The 20,055-nt window shown below is 33.2% G+C and overlaps 1 protein-coding gene across 2 annotated transcripts in view; it reads right to left on the minus strand.

Moving 5' to 3' along the window:
• Positions 1-4,614: 4,614 nt before the first annotated feature.
• Positions 4,615-20,055, minus strand: part of LOC111620583 (sodium/hydrogen exchanger 3-like) — a 62,618-nt gene continuing 47,177 nt past the window's right edge. Inside the window, exons 3-13 of one of the 2 annotated variants that reach the window (XM_023362535.1) lie at positions 15,457-15,917; positions 14,249-14,505; positions 13,958-14,175; positions 13,678-13,880; positions 13,517-13,606; positions 13,369-13,442; positions 12,351-12,566; positions 12,097-12,280; positions 11,810-12,029; positions 8,784-8,966; positions 4,615-5,638 (exon numbers count right to left, since the gene is read on the minus strand). In XM_023362535.1, the coding sequence (XP_023218303.1) occupies positions 5,202-5,638; positions 8,784-8,966; positions 11,810-12,029; positions 12,097-12,280; positions 12,351-12,566; positions 13,369-13,442; positions 13,517-13,606; positions 13,678-13,880; positions 13,958-14,175; positions 14,249-14,505; positions 15,457-15,917 (2,543 nt within the window). In that variant the 3' untranslated portion in view covers positions 4,615-5,201. The remainder of the gene's footprint in view (positions 5,639-8,783; positions 8,967-11,809; positions 12,030-12,096; positions 12,281-12,350; positions 12,567-13,368; positions 13,443-13,516; positions 13,607-13,677; positions 13,881-13,957; positions 14,176-14,248; positions 14,506-15,456; positions 15,918-20,055) is intronic. The other variant, XM_023362536.1, reaches the window with a different exon arrangement.

Raw genomic sequence — 20,055 nt, forward strand, 5'->3', positions numbered from 1 at the left:
TATACTTCTCACCAAGGGGGGTTTCCCCATCGGAGTTGTTTACAAAGATTTTTCTGACATTGGCGTAAAAATCACGGATTTCACATACCAATTGACAGTGACAGTCTTTCAATCATATAGGCATACAGTTCTGATGGGATTGCCTTGGCCAAAGAATGTGCCACCATTTGATTTGACAGTTGATACTTCTGGGATAATCTGGGAATCCCAGAGTGTTAATTACTGTTTTGTTTTTTGATTATGTTGTTAGATCTGTGTTAGCTTAGGATCTTTTAGGAAACTTCACTACTAATAAAAAACGTTTTTATTTTATAACTTAAAAGTAACAACACACAACTGTAAAGGTGTGACTGTCACAAATGGTACTACTTCAGGGATTGTTGAGGAATTGAGTTTGAAGGTTGAAGCATGCACGTAGTGAAGACAAGAGGAACAAAGCAAAAACTGTCTAATTTCCAACTGAACAGTAGTTTTTAAGTGCAATACTGCATCCTCTGGTGACGAAGTTGCACAGTTTTCACCACATGTTACAACCAAGCATGCCTTTTATTGCCTAATACATGATCTAAATTTTTGGATCATGTAATGGCACCAATCCACAAATCTCCTGCTGATCTGACAAGAAATGCAAAACCCATCAACTTGGTATTTTTCGGACATGTAGCTTTTTGTGTAAGAGCTTCTGCAGTACTGCCAATTCAATATCTTTGTATACTACTTGAAGATTTGCTATCACTTTGTACATTACTTGAAGATTTGATATTACACTAACATAATTATAAAAAAGATGGAGTCAGACTGTTTCTATTCTTCCTACGTAATTGTAAAATACATGAAAAAATATATTTTTTTGTGTATTTTACAATTACATAGGAAGTATATGAAGTAAGAATACTAAGAAACCATAATGAAATTTTAATAGCCAACCATATCTAAATACCAGATTAATTTTATACTTATATCTGCATGGTAAGTAGATGTGGGTTCAAGTCCCATCCTACTTCAATCTTTCCAGAATTTTATAAATTACTTAAATTTACAATTTGTAATTTCAAAAATTGTAAATTTAACATCCAGGATGGTGGTTTAAACACCTCTCTTCAAATCAAATAATTTAATTAACAACTAACTTATTTATAGTCTAAAAATAATCTTCTGTTTAGAAAATAAATTATTTTTAATAAAAATTTAACTTGTAATAATATAATACAGATATGTGCAGGTGCTTATCAACCAATATATCTGATTTTTTTAATATTGTGCAAGTAAAATACATAAGAAAAAACAGTTTGACAGTTGCATTATTGTCTACAGACTTTATCTTAACTATTTTTAAATTCATTCAGAATTTGTGACAGCAAATTATTACACACAGAAATTAAAAACATCAGTTTACACAGTTATACAAAAAGAATTTATTTTGGTTTAGCATTGTTGGAATCTACAATTCCATCTTCAGATCCATTATATTCTGACAACCAAATGAAATAACACTAGAACATGCTAAAATTCAATACATTTGTTACTTGAATACCACATGACAGTCAGGTTTTAATTCAGAAGTAAATTAAACTTTCAAAATATTAATTTGAAATTTCTCATTATAGATAATAAATACTCTACAAAATGACACATCCTTAACTTTCAGTTAAATTCCAATATGATGAGTGTTAAAACATTTTAAAATTGTAAATTAAACTCTAAATGTTAAAGAAATAATTATAGTTTGTTTTAGTAAAATTCAAATATATTTGAAAAAAATATATTTTTAGGTCAGTTGTATGAAAGTGAAAACTCTAAAGAATTCAGTTTTATGCCAAAGTGGCTCTGGCATTGGGACAATTCATGTAAGTATCATTTCTATCAAATTATGCTAATTTTGAACATTTTTTATAATTTAACTTTGTAAAATTAAAATGATTTTCATTTTGTGTTGCAGTTCCAGACATCCCAGAGATAATTGATTATGGTGCCATTGAAGAAGTGAGGCAATTTTACAGTTTGCTGTCGGAGGTTCAATGGCTGTCTTTTCTTCTTAATTTATATAAATCAATTGATGATGAAGTTTTTTCTCATTTGTGTCAAGTGGATCTCAAAGACAGGTAAGCAGAGTATTTAATTAATTAATTTGCTTAATGAAATTTGTTGACATTAAAAAATTATTACAGTAATTATTTGAATGTTCTTCGATGTCTGCATGGGTTTATGTGTACAGAGGGTGAAAGGTTTCCAATATTGATATCTAAACAGTGATCCAAACGGTAAACAGTTTAAAATTTTGTTGAACATATTGTAGTTAACAAAATATGTAATGTATTTTTAAATGTTTATAATGTTAATGTTGTAAAATTATATCAAATGTAAATTATATCATTGAAACACATATTGTAATTTTCCATTATTAGTAATATTTACAAAATTATCATATTCTGGTTTACATTAGTTGATGATTTTCTTTTTGATGTTTAAGATAAAGTTTATGGAAATAGTTATTTGATAAAAATGTCTCTAATGATAATTATGGTTTGATATTTAATCTATCACACACATAATTTTTTATTAAATTTGTATGACTTTAAAATATCATTATTAAGGGGTGGATTTATTTGCATCTAAAATTATAGTATGTATCCCTATTAAAATGCCTGAAATATGCATTATGCATGTTAAAACCACCAGCAATATATACTAATATTTATAGATAGATATTTGACATGATACATACTTTACTTCTTACTATTTCATCAAACTTTTTAGATGGGAGGGGATAAATGTACTATTATAGTTGACACAAGGATCTGAAAGTTATCACATCACAAAATACATATTAAAAAAATGTTTCAAGTAGAGAGTGTACAGTCAATTAGAAACAAAATTACATTTTTAACATTTTTTGAACTTTCTAAGCTATCTAATCAATCATTATTGGATATATTTCTATATATACAATTGTTTACAAGATATTTTATGATGACTGAGTTAACCTAGTTTCCTTTGTGGTATGTCTCTGGTCTAGTCTTGTATTTTTGTTTATGGTTCCCCCTCATCTAATCAACTCTAAGTCATAGCCTCTGCTCCGCCAAATGGCACTACAGAGAAACTAGGAGACGATGTCTTAATCATCGGCCGGTCCATCGTCCGGTGGGCACCGGGCGCTTAGACGCAAAGCCAGCTCGAGAGAAGTGCTTGGGCTCTAGCTCTGGCTCTTGCTCGGGTCAGAGTAGTCCTAGGACTATCGACTTTCATCGCTTTCCTTGTCGTCTTTGCCTTCCTTGCCTTCATCGCTACTCGAGCATGGCCCTGTTACGGACATACGTTTTGGTGCATTGTAACTGCACATGAGAACTCTGCGATAGAGAGGTACTCAGGGAACAAGCAGAGGGCTTCCCTTCCCTGTAAGGGGAGGCCCTGTCCAGTAGAACTGGACTATACGTCATGTTGACCTAGTATAATATCCATTATACTCTTTAAAGTTTCAAAGTCTCCTTTACTTGCTGCAAGCGATCTAAATACTTGGTCATCGGGCTGGGTCCAGTCGATATGACTGACCCCCCTTCGGACGCTCTCCGTCAGGGGTTCCCCCATAGAGAAGTTTAGTATTAGTATTAGTTGATAGTAATATTTCGTTCCCAACTGATATCATGAATTTTATTAAAGTTAGTTTTGGTGCAACTAGAATTCTGCTGTGATCAGTTGCTACTTTGTATTGTGCTGATGGTAGGATGTTTCAACATGCTGAGACACTTGTATGTCTTTTTAGCATGAAACCATTTCTGGCAGGAATTTCTTCATTTTTAAATGTCTAGGATAACTCCTTTTAACTCCTGTACATACTTTCTTAGCAATTCATCATTAGTTTTTGCTTGAACTGAACTTGATATAGAAAATATTCCATTATATATGCTTCATATGCAGGAGTTTGACTACTTTCTCATAAGAAATTATCTCATTATATTTATGCAGTTCTCAGCGTGAGTCACCTTTAACCTTTAACCTTTTTTTGATTTGATTGATTAACCTTTTGCCAAATATTGAATCACATGCTTATCAAATCTTGTAGTCGAGAGACCACACTAGTGGTGAGTTGATGTCTGGCAGCAGATTTGCACATTTAGTTAAGATGATTTCATAGAACTTTGTCTTTTAATCAGAATGGTGACTTGAATTTGATATGTACAGACTAATTAATATAAAAGCAAATGAATGCAATGATTCAGGAGAAAAGAATTTCTGTGTAAATGAGATTTGAGTATATAGAGTATTTCTCATTAATAATAGGAGCATTTTTCTTTCTAGAAAAATACTGTTCTGTGTTTATTGTGACTTAAACTTTCTTTGCATAATATACTCCTTTCACTATATAATTGAAATTAGAACATAAATGGGATATTTGCATTCTACATTCCAGCATTCAATGACAAGATTTGCTGTCATCAAAAATGACTGATGCAAATTCAGACTAAGAGAGAAAATGAGTTTCAGTCAAGTAGCTCTTATCAGAATTTCTTTCATTTGTATTAGAAAATTGTAGATTTAAAGTGTAAGATGTAAGTAACTTTACTTGGAAACATTATTCCTATGCCAGTTGGATAGACCCCATTGGTTTATCCAAATATAGTTTTTGTCTGCACACACAAAAAAGTAAGTCATTAATTGGAAAGATTTTCTAAATTTTATTAACATATTTCTCCATCATTTACATTTCATTTTTAAAAAGCAGCATTTCTGTTTGATTTACACAGTACAATTCTAACATGATATTTTTGTTATGGATGAAGAAATAATGGAGAGCGATGATGATGTAATAACATGCCTTCCAGATGAATGAGTATCACTACTTTCCTTTTTTTATACCAAAATTCCACATAAATATTATACAGAATCGTCATCTGCTAAAATTTACAAAAAATATAGGCCTGTATATTTTGATACAAATTCTTGCTTAAATATACGCGATATTCTGTAATATAAATAGAATGATTTACACTTGTGCAAGTTTGTGCTCTACAAAAAAGATAAAAAGTTTGGCAATAATCCTTGTGTTCACTAAACCTACTTAAAATGTCCAAAAGAGTCTCTTGCGACGAATTGGCCACCAAAAAAGATGGGGCAGAAACTAATTTCAAAAATCTATACAGTACATTATTCACTGTACATTATTAAGTATAGCACATATCAAAGTTTTATAGTCTATTTTCATTCTATAATTTAGTGTCTTCGTCTACGTCATTAGATACTTCGAGAACGACTTCTTTATTGGCTGCTTTTCTTTCAGACTGCTCGTTACCATCTAACCTATGGTTCTCTGTGCAAGATTTTGAGGAGTGCTCACTCTCCCTGTCACTGTCTTGAACAGGAGATTCTTTGTCTTCGGTCTCTCGTATTGATTCCATTCTTTCAAGTTTAGCCTTGTTGTGCCTGGAGAATATTTCAAAAATGGCAGGAGATTTCTTTTGGTTTTTTCCCAGATTACCCAGAAAAGTGTGAGTGGGAGAAGAATAGAGAATGTAATCTTTATTCAGGACCCAAGATGGAAACTCTTGCTGCCTCCTGACACACTTTCCATCAGAACAGTCTTCATCGCGCTTCCATGGTAACGTCATGGCATCCGGAATGGGTGAGGAACTTCTAGAATCAGCTGAAAAGAGAGAAAATCTTTATAGTGTACGTTAAGACAATTTTTTCCATCAAATTTTTGTTTGGTTAAAATTCATTATTTATTGGCTAAGTTGTGTGTGTAAAAAATTTTAAATGCAATAGAGACAGGATTCAATCTACAAGAATCTAAGGACAATTCCTTTCTAATTTATAAGTATTTCTAGATTTCTTGAAATATAATTTCTAAATTTTCTTTTTGAAACCGTGGCGTAATAAACACTAGTATTGTGTTTTATTCCAAAGACACATGGCAAATTTTCCATCAAATTCCTTTATTAGTTGATACGGTACATTGTTTTTTACTCGTTTCGGGCTTTGCCCCTCTTCAGTCAACTAAAATACAATATATATATTTAACTTATTACAGTAGAGAGTTTACATAAAATAATGAGTACATAAACGATATATAGACGTACCTTTTGGTTACACTTTGTATAATTTAAAAACGTAAAATCTGCTTTAATGTTTGTATATATTATAAATTAAAAGGTTAAAAGTTCTAAAATCTTCTCTTATAAGCATATTTTGATACTACAAAACTGTAAAAAATTTTTAAACTGTTTCCTCCCCCTTTTTTACCTTCCACCCCCTTTTTCTAATGCGCTGGTGTCTTAAGTGTTGCCATGTATGACGTTCAATAGAAAAAAATATTAAGTTTTTATTTATACTGTCCTTACTTTTCATGATTTCTTTAAACTTTCTGTTGTACGTTAATTTTTCTTTATGCAGTATTTGCAGTAAAGAAAAATTAACGTACAACAGAAAGTTTAAAGAAACCATAGAAATCATGAAAAGTAAGGACAGTATAAATAAAAACTTAAGTCTTAAAAAAAACAAAAACCGGATAAATAAAGACTTAAGTTTTTATTTATACTGTCCTTACTTTTCATGATTTCTATGGTTTCTTTAAACTTTCTGTTGTACGTTAATTTTTCTTTACTGCAAATACTGCATAAAGAAAAATTAACGTACAACAGAAAGTTTAAAGAAATCATGAAAAGTAAGGACAGTATAAATAAAAACTTAATATTTTTTTCTATTGAACGTCATACATGGCAACACTTAAGACACCAGCGCATTAGAAAAAGGGGGTGGAAGGTAAAAAAGGGGGAGGAAACAGTTTAAAAATTTTTTACAGTTTTGTAGTATCAAAATATGCTTATAAGAGAAGATTTTAGAACTTTTAACCTTTTAATTTATAATATATACAAACATTAAAGCAGATTTTACGTTTTTAAATTATACAAAGTGTAACCAAAAGGTACGTCTATATATCGTTTATGTACTCATTATTTTATGTAAACTCTCTACTGTAATAAGTATATATATTGTATTTTAGTTGACTGGAGAGGGGCAAAGCCCGAAACGAGTACAAAACAATGTACCGTATCAACTAATAAAGGAATTTGATGGAAAATTTGTCATGTGTCTTTGGAATAAAACACAATACTAGTGTTTATTATGCCACAAATAATTTCTAAAATTTCTCATATGACCTGTTTTATAATTAGTATATACTAAAGTGATTAAACAATCATTATCAGTTAATGATGCACTTTTTCCTTTACATTCTATTACAGTGACTATCAAAAATAATTGATAGAAAATCACATAGGATCCAAGATTTAAAAATCTTGGATTATACAATATCTTTATCCATGGTGTAAGCTAGTCTTCAACATTTGATTCTATTGCAAAGAACTCTCAATTTCTGCCCTCTCTCTTTTACATTGTAAGAGATGGGTCAAACTACCTATGAAATTTTCCAGAGAGATTATACCTTTGGCACTTTGGCCATGCCAACTTAATTTCTTAATCTAATGACTTTTCTAACTAAGCTTTGAGACAAAACTAATTTCTTAGAATTTAGATGTAAAAGTTTTGATCCTCCTATCTGCACAAAACAGGTTAGGAATAAAGAAGAAAAGTACAAAACAAAATTACAGTATATCTCCCATTATATCGTCAAACACAAATACAGTATGTACCAAAAGTTCCCCTACTCAATCAGCTGTGCTTTGAGATTTTAATGTTGAAAGAGTTTGTCTTCCACCAACAGATATGTATTCATGTGTTGTAACATTATTGGCATGATATCTACTATGCTTGTTGAAATGTTGCATTTCAGGTCAATCAAATTGCAGAAATTATTTACATGAACTCTATCCCCAATTAAAAAAATTCTGGAGATAGACTTACTTGGTAACTGTTAGTAAGATTTTGTGTTGAAATAAGCCTTCCAAAAGCATAATTCTTTGTTCAGATTAAGCACTATACCCATAAGACCACAGTTATCCTACTATGGATATGTTCAAAACAGTTTCACAAATCTAAATTAGTACATGCAATTATTTATTATGACATCGTTACAATGCCTGGCTACAATTTTTAATCACATTACTAATTTGAGATGGATTAATTTTTAATTAGTTTAATTTAATAAATTATGAATATCTAGCTCCTGAAAACAAGAGTCATGCCAGTCATCTATGTAACTCCATTCAGGAGGAAGTTTGTATATAGTTAATCAGGTTTCCTGCCCCTAAACTTTTCATACCCAGTCTTGACATTAAGGACAGTGGGAATTTATAGGTTTACAATTTTTTTCAAATTACAGCCCAAACATTCTGACGTGTATTTTCGAATGAACAGGATACAATGTAATTTTCAAAACTTAGAACCTTTGATACAGTACATCCTGTATCAAATTAGGCTACAAAATAAATATCAATTACAAAGAAAAGAGATGGAAACTAAAACAACAAATGGTATGATTCAACTTGAAACGATTTCCAACAAATTTATATTACCACTTAATGTCTACATAAATGTCATCTTAAAGTTTTGATGGTCGTATTGCCTGACCACCTTTGGTTATTTTCATTTACTCTATTTAAAAGGTTAAAAATAATTGCATTATTTGCCTTAATCTTTTCTAAAACTTGAATACTATTATCACAGTATTCCAAAGAAATGTGATGACCTTTCCATATTTTTTTCTCTCCTAATACAATTAACCAATATTGACGGATTAGAAAAATTCACAACTAGTCCGAAACAGATTTTAAGATCGGCTGTGCCTGCCTGTTTGTGTTTGATGTAATAAAAGATATTTAGTAACTTACATTTCTCCTCTTGATTTTCCTCCTCCTCCTCTTTTTGTTCTGGAACGGAAAAGATGATTCCGTCATCTAACGACGAATTGGATTCTATACGTTTCATGGCTTTAAACGTGGTCCACGGACCGGAATCATTTGACTTGTCATCTCCTCGATAGGTCGAAAGAGGTAACGATAATCTTCCTTTTTCTGAAGAGAAAAACATTGGCTTGTCACTTTTAGTAGTTTAAGCTTTATGCAGAATGGCTCAAAAGTCTGTTACGCTTGTGAATGTAAATTCTAAACTAATGAGGGACTGTATCTAAAGTTCCTCCCAAATTCATTAGCAAAATTAACAGCACACGAATATTTTGCTAATACACATTGACGATTACATTTTGTGCAATGATTTGTGCTATATTTCGATAAATAAATATAATGGAAAATCGATCGTATTAATACAGTAATGCAAAACTTTTGGGTACACGACAACTGGGTGACGAATCCATTTTTATTTTTGTATTGTAAATGAGATGTACTCAGGTGATAAATCTATGCGCTCATTGGTTATGGGAGACTTTTTCTCTTACAAAAATAGTCTAGTGCGTCATGGTCTTTAGAAAAAGCAATGTTTTAGAACAATGTAGTGTAGGATCATTAATTAGTTTATGTCAGAAATGGTTAATGAGAAGATGGGAATTTTTTCTAGATCAGGACACTAATGTTTCCTATGGAACTGCCATATTGTGTCCTTACTTCCAAGGACATGGTATAGATTTCATGCTGTGTACTTCCAGTTTGAATCACAGACTGCCTTTTATAATTTCAAATATATTCTATTTTCAGAGGTTACTCTGACATATAATTAAAGGCTTTAACTAAATAGATTTCAAAATAAAAACCTATGTCAATGGTTTGAATGACACAGTCCAAAGATAAATTTATTTAGTTTTGAAATTAAAAATATATTTCTTAAAATAATTTTGCGAGAAGAAATTTGGAGATATTTAATATTCATATGCATTTTTTCATTACACAAACTGCAAATAAGAACTCAGAGCAAACATTTTTATAAATTAAAATTAGATCAAGAGAAAAGAAAGTTCCTAAATGAGGGAAATTATGCAAATAATTCTCTATAAATTAATTATAGTTTAAATAGTAGACAATACCAACAAATAAAATTTATTATAAAATATTTCTATTATTAAGCAACATAGTACAAATTGTATATTCTAATGAATAACTATGTTACATTACTCTCAATTATTATGAAAGTTTTAATTTCAATTACTGTGTTAAAGTATGTTTTCACTCCACAAACATATTACACAACATTTATTGTTTAATAACATTTCTGATAGTATACGTAACTTATTATAACCTAAAACTTTACTACAAACAGTCTATAGACAAGTACTGATCTGGAAAACCATGCTTTGATGTAATTTAAACCACTTTAATGATGCATATTGCAAACAGTTTATATACTGGATTTTTGTTTTCATCTAACAATATACAATATTTAAAAGAAATCTCTATTAGTAACCGAATACTTTATTTTTCAATTTCATTAAAACTGTTACTTCAGAAAATGCAGCAAACAGCATTATTTATCAAAATATGAAGTTATAAAATATTAATTATAAATTATGCACTAAATTTCAGTTGAATATATTCAAGTAATCATTTATTAATTAAATATAAATAATAGGATTCACTAATTAATTATTATTCAAATACAGATTTCTTATAATATCATGTAGTTCCTGTGATAAATATTTTTTTAAATCTGAAAAAGCAATGTTTAATGACCTAAAAACATGATAACCACCATTGTCTGCTACCATCTAAAAGTGTAAAACAGCGTGTTCAATGGTTACATGCAGTGTATGCCTTGGAATGTTATCCACATGACATGCTATGGGATCACAGTAGACCAAGTCTTTGAGATAGCCCAATAACCAAATATCTCATGAATCCAAGTCTGGGGATCTTGCAGGTCAATATGGCACTATTTCAGCTCTTCAAGCTGAACTATTTTTGCTCTAAAAATTCCCATTGTCTTATTCTTAAACTTTCATGACTTTCTGATGAATAATTTTTGCTGTAGCCAGCTGGGAAATGTCAAGTTTAACTTGGGGCACCTTGTATATTTGTTAATTTTGCAGGTAGACATCAACTGTTCTTTGAGACTTTTACTCATTTCTTAAAAATTATTATTTAAATTTACCGGATCAATGGAAAAGAATTGTTTTCTTTAGAAAAATCACCAAACATGTATTTTGTCGCCCAGTTGACGGTCACCCAAACTTTTACCTGACGAAGAATCACCAAATTATTCAAAAATGAATTAGAAGATCGGCTTCTCGGTTATCATCATCATAAGGCCTGGCGCTAACTATCAATAGTTGATGATAGTTGCTTTCTGCGTGATAAGGGATTTTTATGGTCTCATGACTGTCTTACTTCAAAGATTGGAGTTGCCCTTGTGATATAACTCAAATGTGCAACTAAGTCGTTCAAGAATTTTATAACAAACAGCGCGTGTTCCTTTCTCGTAAATGTCCAAATGCACACGAGCATCTCTGATGTCACCCAAAAATCCAACTTCTTAGATCTGAGAATCGTCAAAAGGTATGAAGGGGGTTTCGTCCGAATATATGTCAGCTCCGTCCCTCACTACCCTCCACCTCGTGGGCCTGGCCGAACCCATAATGGGCTTACTAAGAGAGACCCTCTTAGTGTCCACCAGGCAGAAAGAGAGATATGGGAACAATTCGTGCAACAAGTGCAGACAGAGGATTTAGCAGTATGAATTAAGAAACTCACACCATTTAAGCCACGTTATGATAACCAAATTACATTTAGCTAATGGTACAACGTCTAGAAAGATAATATTAATTGTAAAATGTAAATTTATATCTATGTATGTTTCACAATATAAAATAATTTGTAAAAATGTTTCGCTCATGATTTACCACTAGTGAAATCTATTGGCAAAATATCGTTCTGTCGGTATTTAAGAAGTCGTAAATAAACTCAAAACTCACCGTGTTTGTAGTTCTTGACGGGTTCGTCGAATTCGAATGCCGGATTTATTCCGTAAGAGGGGTATTGAGAATATTCTTTGGGTCGCGGCGATCTCGGTTTTTTCTTCTTCTTGCTACCTTCCGACACGAAATACCTCATGGGCATCCTAATGCCTAACTGATGACGAAATTTAGTGTCCGGGTTGGTTTCTTCCACGTCGCTTCGACTGTAACGTCGTCTCTGTTGGAGGGAATTTCGCAGTTTCAAAATTTATTAATTAACAAGCAAGGGAATTCGAATAACTTACCGTAACTCTCGGAGGTTGAAACATGGCGTCCGATAAAATGTGATGCAATTCTGCATCCGCCAAATGCTTATTGGAAGGCGAATAATGCAATTCTCCTAAGTCTATGTTGACGAAATTCGTATTATACGGGATGGAATAGTCGTTATAAGGAGAATATTCTTCGGTGTAAGAATAATCGTCCAGTCTGCGCATAATAAAAGAGAGATTCGAAGTTTTTTCGTTCGCTTAATTTATCAAAATTAAGATAAACGTACCCTTTGTTGGCATTTTTCTCGTAGTACTTGAGGATCATGGCCAAAGAAGGATTGGAATTATTCATGGCGGAGTTGATGGCGTTACCGTTTTGCTGTACCATGTTCATGGCGTCTTCTAGATTCAATTTCGAATAAGTCTCGAATATCTTCGGTTCGGCACTTTTGGAATCTCTCGTTAGTAACGGACGAATGAATCTGTTGTTATAGTAGCGAAATCTGTGAAGAGAGCAGAGAAAATTCTCAGAAAACTTTCAATTATATGTATCTTTTAATAAAATACCCGAAACTATTTTATTTACGGGTTTATTATTCGATTTTTATGAAAGTTTAATATTGGAAATCGCACTGTTTTTAATAGGGAAGCGAGTTCGAATGCCTTACTAATTGCAATTTGTATCTAACAATACCATCATAAAATACAGTGCGAATTCTTTATATGAGAACCTGTTAGTTCTCAGAAAAACGTATTTAAATCATAAGAGATGACGCCACACAATTTTATTTATGAGATTTCACTATAAAAACTTTTTATATCTAATTATTATAAAATGGCAAAAGGCTCAATTTTGAGGGCAGAAACGAGTTTTATAATAAATTGTAAATGCCAGTAAAATGTTCGTTAAATTCGACCCCACTCGAGACCTTCCTCGACCTTTAAACAGCAAGATTTAATAGTCCCTCACGCAAACCTCCCTGCGAAATTTCGCATGTTAATCGAAACACACACGGAATTTTTTCCGTTCTTTTGACTTTTTGGGGGCGAAATTTCGCATGTTAATCGAAACACACACACGGAATTTTTTCCGTTCTTTTGACTTTTTGGGGGGGTTAGAGGCATCTCAAAATGTGGAGATTTGCAAAGACGCTCGAATGGTCAAATTTGGCACGATCACAATACTTTCCCTTGTTACGTATACATAACAGCTGGGAAAGTAAAATACGAAGTATTTATTCCGCACCGTACCAAAACTGAAGCTTAAATTCGGTATGTAAAATTACAAGAGAAATTAATACAGACTTGTCTCTTATCTTGCGATTTCCCATGAAATGTCCGGTCAGATCTTCAATTCCAGCCATTAGATGGTCGATCAGCTGAAGAAAAAAAAGTAGGAATTAATGCAACGATGGCGGGTACAAACGAATGATTGGAATAAAAGTGTCCGTACCCTGATATGTATCCTTTCGTTCATAGATAATCTCATCTTTTGACTTCTGGACACGTTCAGCGCTTTCACCAAAAGCCCGATGGTCATTCCCTTTAACAAAGTAAAAATATATTGATAAACACCGTTTCGTGTGTTTGAAACAAATGCGAATTAGTACTTACTTGGACGAAGACCGTGAAGTAAATGACGGCGATGACGGTAGTTACCATCATGTCTTTAGTGGGTATGACTTCTTCCGATATGATTAGCACCAGAGCGAATGCCACTGCCCCTCGAAGACCGCCGTAAGCCATTATGAACTGTTCCACTTTGTCGATTTTATGAAGACGAAATTTATTGGCTATACCGGTAAAAATGATGACACCTAAAAATACAATACGTTCGATTAAACGAATGGCGCGAAGCGTTTCGAAGATCTGTCCAGTGGAAATGGACACTCACCCAATCCTCTGTAAACGGAACAGAAAATGATGGTGAAGATGACGAACCAGGTGTTCCATTCGTGCCTCTCGTTGACCGTCGAGGCACCAAGAAACAAGAAGATAATGGTTTCTGCCGAACTTGCCAGCATTTTCATTCCGTATTTCGCCGTCACGTGAGATTTGTAAGATATGTTTTCCTCCACGTAATTTTTCATGGTCATTCCGCAGAATGTTAACCTGTAAACAATACGCTCGGATATGGAATTTTCTCGAAAAAAAATCGATAGAAAGTTTAGAAAAGTAAACTCACGCTAGTATCCCGGAAAGCCGAAAGAGTTCGGCGCTTAGGTAAGATAAATAGGCCAAAACAAAGATGAACAGAGGTTCTATGATGCGAACGTGATGAGTGAAACGAGATATGAATGCGGCTAAAATGCCCCATATGACTCCTACGAACGTTCCTCCTAGAGCCACGACGAAAAAGGATGCCACGCCGGCCACGTAATCGATAGGTAGGATGTTTTCCGTGCCTATATCCGCGTATCCTTCGCACATGTGATACAGAACCTGGGAAGGAAAAGTGGCGTATTAAATTTTTATAATACAGAGCGTTGAACTTGTATTAATTTTAATTTCTACAAAATGTAGTGCATTAATTATCTTTCTTACACTCTTTTTTCCTTCTATAGTCTTTTTAAAAATTCTTTTCACTCTATGGGCACTAAGACGTCTTCTTTTTAGCACGCCCATTATAGCTAGGCCCGCTTTGGGGCGATCGGGTGGTGAGGAACGAGGTCCAATAAATTCAGACGGACCACTCCCCGAAAAATTCCTGGGGTTTTTTGATCCGTCCAGACGCGATTCCGGGTCCTCCGAACGGTAGCCTCCCACCTTAATCGCTCGGCATCCGGCCACTGATTGTAAATTAGTTCTTTTAATGCCTTCCGGGAGGACTTTCTATGGAAAAACTGGGTCTTATGTGTTACTAACATGAAGAAAATCCGAAAAACTCCACGTGGCCAATTCGTTGGCGAGGAGCGAATCCACGACCGAATGAATACCAGTGGTTGGCACACATCGTACTTATATTGATCGTGCAATTTCAACGACGATGCAATCATTATCAGATTCGTTGTAGGTTTCCAAATTGCTATACAAATAGCAAATTACCTACAAACCTTTTTTTTTGGTGGTTACAAAAATAAGAGATTGTATCCGGCGAATATTGCTGATATTAGCTTTATATTAGAAGTTATTAGACTTCTTGATCTCATAAACCATATAGTAGACAACAGGTTGGAATATCAATTAATATAAAGAGATATAAGTATTTCTAACGGGTCTAGTGACAAATACTAAAATTTATCAGGGATTCCTCCAGTATCCCCTATTGTATAACGCGCAGAACTTTAAAAATGAATTACGGTATAACAAGTAATTTCTGCTTAATGCTATTTCTTTTACGTGGATATAAATACATAAACAAGAGGTCTTACAAGGAAATAAATGAATACTTACCACAGTGACTGCATCGTTAAGAAGAGATTCCCCGAAAACCAATATATACAGCACTTCGTTTACTTGAATTTCTTCGAAAACGGCAAGAACGGCCACGGGATCCACCGCCGATATAATGGAACTGAACAGAATAGTATCCAGGAGAGGCATTTGTACACCGTACAAGCCGGTTAGTCCGAGTCCCCAAAGAGAGAATCCAATGGTGATGGCGTTCCACACGGTTCCGATCACGGCGTATAATAAAATAGTTGCCAAATTATCGAAAAACATGCGATTCGGCATGTAGTAACCCGCATCTAAAACTATGGGTGGAAGCAAGAAGAGGAAAAAGATGGTCGGAGTCAAGGGTCCCACTTTGGTCAATCCCGTGTAAAATAGGAGGAGACCGATAATTACTCCGATTACGATCAGAAGACAACTTTCTGGACAGAGATGCGATAATTTTGGAGTCACTTGAAATCCTGTAATTATAATAATATCATTAATGGCTGTCAAATTAACCAAGAACTATATGAAAATATGCAATACGTATTGATTAAAATGCTTTTTTAATTATTAAAATCTGTTATAGTCCGCGCTGGGATAGAATAGACACGAGTCGGTACGTCTATGTCAGATGAAAGGGAGTAACGTTAGAGTTAAATAAACGTATAAAAACGTTTTAGAAATGTAAAAAAACGGCTACGGGTCTCTTTCTATCCTTCTTAACTTTCATTAGACCCTTTTTTTCAGATTTCTAGAAAGCTTCATAAATTACCACGGGCTCTTCTAAAAGCTTCTTAATTTTGGTTAAAAATATGTGCATTAAATGAAATGTGAACGATTACTACGTGCAATCAAGCGCTACGTTCACAAATACTGAACACATTATAGAAAAATTCCAATATTTCATATAAGCTATTTCGTGCACCGTAATGCGTGTAATATTGCATATTCATGCAATGAGAGCATAAATATCTAATTGTAAACCTCGTCGCGATGCATAAATACGAGATTTGCATATGCGCTTATAATGTTTAACGACATTACACACGTATATAGGTTTTAACAACGTGACATTACGCCAAAAGGTGAAGAAAACCCAGAAAACTCCACGTGGCCGGCCAGTTGGCGAGGCGCGAACCCACGACTTATTCAGTGGTTTTATCCACTCGGCTACTGGTAAAGTAATACTACATCGGTATTTAATGTAACTGTGTGATTATCTCTATCAAAAAACAGGGAGGGATCAGGATTCTTCGCCCTAGCGAATTCCTCACACGGTATTACCCATCGGTAACGAAGTGGATAAAAACACTGTTAGTTAGTCGTGGGTTCGCGCTTGGCCAACGGGCTTGGCCGAATGGAGTTTTCCGGATTTTCTTCACCTTTTGTAACACCTAAATAGAGGCCATTTTCCCATAAAAGCCCTCCCGGGAGATCGCTCACGTGTCGCATTGCTGTAACCAAATAACACCATGTATGGTTTGGTTTGGGTTTAAGTATTCAGCATTATTAACTAAATACTACTTAAATATACGCGAATAGTCTGAACACACACAATAATACGCACACCTTAAAAATAGTTATGTAAGTAATGCTTATACAACTACAAACGCTTTATTATTATTATTATTATTATTTCTATAAACCTACAATAAATATTTACTCAAAACACTAAGGAAATTAATTATTTTAGAAGAATAATCGGAATAAATACTATCAAAAAAAATACGAAAGAAATGTCGAAAATATTTAGAATTTTAAAAAGTGGGCAGATTTTATAATAGAGCCTATTAACCGAATAAACTACAAAATTTCACAATATCGACTATTATATTGCTACAGAAATTATAAAATCTGATTAATGGTATTTAAATAAGATCAGGTCAGTTTTTATGCCTGGAAAAAATGCCTTTCGTTTATAGTAATAACGAGTTTTGTGTACCTGTTTTTTTTTTTTTTTTTTTTTTTATCAATTCTGGCCGGCTTTTTCTGTTTGATGATATTACGCAATTTGTTTACTCGAATGCAGTACACTTTCGAATCAATTGTCCGAGAACGACGATATGGACANTGTTGTTATATTTTATTTTAAAAACTTTTTATATTATTAATTATTATAAAATGTTAAAAAAAAAAAGAAAAGCTTAATTTTGAGAGTAGAGACGAATTTTATAAAAATTGTATAAGCTAATAACGTATAAAAACTTCATTAAATCCGTCCCCACTCGGCCCAACAATGGCTGATAAAACCATTAAACACTGGTACTTGGTCGTGGATTCGCACTTGGCCAATGGGCCAGCCCATTTGAGTTTGCCGGGTTTTCTTTATGTTTATAACACCTAAATAGGGGGCAGTTTCCCATAAAACTCCTCCCGGGAAGCATCCCCTTAGGCAGATCGCCCATGTGGCACGTCTCCTTAACCAAAACAGTCACCACTCGAGATGGCTGATGACCCCCCCTCGATTATTAACCGCCAAAGTTTAATGTCAATCCCCATAATACAGTACACAATTTTCCACAAAAGACACACCAGAATTTATTAATAACTCCTGTAAATAGATTACAAATTCTGCTACTGTACATGGGTTGAGTTTGTATGAAATACAAAAAAACTATTGTCTAATTTTTGACATTTTGTAAGTGTATTACAAATTGACATCGTCATTATAGTTTTTAATTGAAACAATTGCAGATAGTATAATAAATATAAAAACAAGGAAGTGAGCTTCCACCTAAATACTTTCCTTTTTTTATTTTATTTTGAAATAAATGTTACATTTGTTATATACTTTAATGAGTATTACAACATTATTATTATCTTAGTTATGCAATAATAATAACAATTATTAATATTATTATTATTAATAAACAATAATAAAATTGGTATTTTAGAAAAGTATTGTAAATAATTGTCTTACTCTTTACTTTTTTCAATAGCCTAACGAAGAGGTTTTTTTTCTTTAATTATATTTATTTATTCTCAAAAATTGCGAGTATCGCTCGCATTACGCAATTTACAGTTGACCCCCCCCTATAACACTGTTGATTTTTCCGTTTTATATGAATTCCATGTTGTACGAGTCACTTAGATTTTACAAATACGTGTGCCGGGCTGTGAATGGCTCACGAATTTGTAAAATCTAAATGACTCGTACAACATGGAATTCATATAAAACGGAATAATCAACAGTGTTATAGGAGGGTCGACTGGTATTGGTTCCGCTTAAAGTGAAATCGCGTTATAATGAAAACGCTATAACGAGGAATAAGAGATTTTCCTTTCTCAAATGAAAAATAAGCAAAAACGTAACTGGATATATATTGAATTTCAATGTAAAGTATACAATTTTGAAGATAAGTTTTTTTTTTTATTTTTTGACGGGTTCGAAACCCATAAAACTTCACCCATTTTCGAAAAGTAGGTAGAATTTTCGGTATTTTCCTCATTTCTCGTAAATGGGTGAAGTTCGAATGTTACTCAGGAAAGTGGAATTGGAGCGCAAAAGTGGATTACGTCTATTGTCCGACCGATCACGTAAGATAATATTGACCTGGTCTAAATCGTAGTGTGACACAACCCGACCTTTTGAACTTATTAATTTAAAAAAAAAAAAAAGAATCGAGGAGTCGGGGTAAATCGATCCGTTCTGACCCCATATCAATGACATATATTTTGTAAAACGCATAATAGCTTCTGAAAGGAGAAATTCTAGTTCTTTTTCTTTCTCAATTGTGATGTATGAAGACTCGTATTCGTTTATCATGCATCGAATACAAAAGAAAATAGTTTAGTATATAACAACCCCATTTAATTATCAGAAAGTATCGATACACTCGAACGATGATCATTCAAAGTTTGATTTATTTGGTTATTGCAACGTGGCACATGGGCAATCTGTCAAGTGGAATGTCTCCCGGAAGATCTTTTATGGGAAACTGGCCCGTTTAGGTGTTACCGACGTGAAGAAAAACCGGTAAACTACTTGGCCATCCCATTGGTGAGGCACGAACCCATGACCAACTGCCAGTGTTTACTGGATAAAACCAGTAAACACTGGCAGTTGGTCATGGTAGTAGACCATGTATTAGACCACTAGTATTTACTAGCACACCACTAGTAGACCACTCTTTATTCGGATTTATAAGTTACCTTACGTAATATACAAAACAAATACCAAATAACCAGATCCGAAATGTAAGCAGATAGTGATAGATAGTTAAGAAAGTGGAACACTCGACAAGTAAACTTCCTTGTATGTATAAAGTATTTGCAAACAGTTACAGAATAGCGTGACCGTTCGATACTGTTTGCAAGAGCAGTTTGTGTTATTTCCAATACGGACCCTCTAACAGAATTTGCTGGATAACTAGAAATATATTGCGAACACCCGATGTAATTAAGTTTATTGAAGCCACTTAGGCTTTATCGCCCTTAAAATTTGATAATAAAATTAAACAGCAATTTGATCTTTACGATGTTTAACTAACTTTTGGGTCATTTTGTTTATTATATATATTTACTAATTAGGAAATGAGAATAGACACGATGATGGAAAATTGTTTCTTAACGATTAGGATCGATTAACATCTGCTTCTTTCCATCTTCATAATG

This window comes from Centruroides sculpturatus, unplaced genomic scaffold (genome assembly GCF_000671375.1).
Source record: "Centruroides sculpturatus isolate CEXI.00-Female unplaced genomic scaffold, Cexi_2.0 scaffold321, whole genome shotgun sequence".
In the NCBI taxonomy this organism is placed as follows: Eukaryota; Metazoa; Arthropoda; class Arachnida; order Scorpiones; family Buthidae; genus Centruroides; species Centruroides sculpturatus.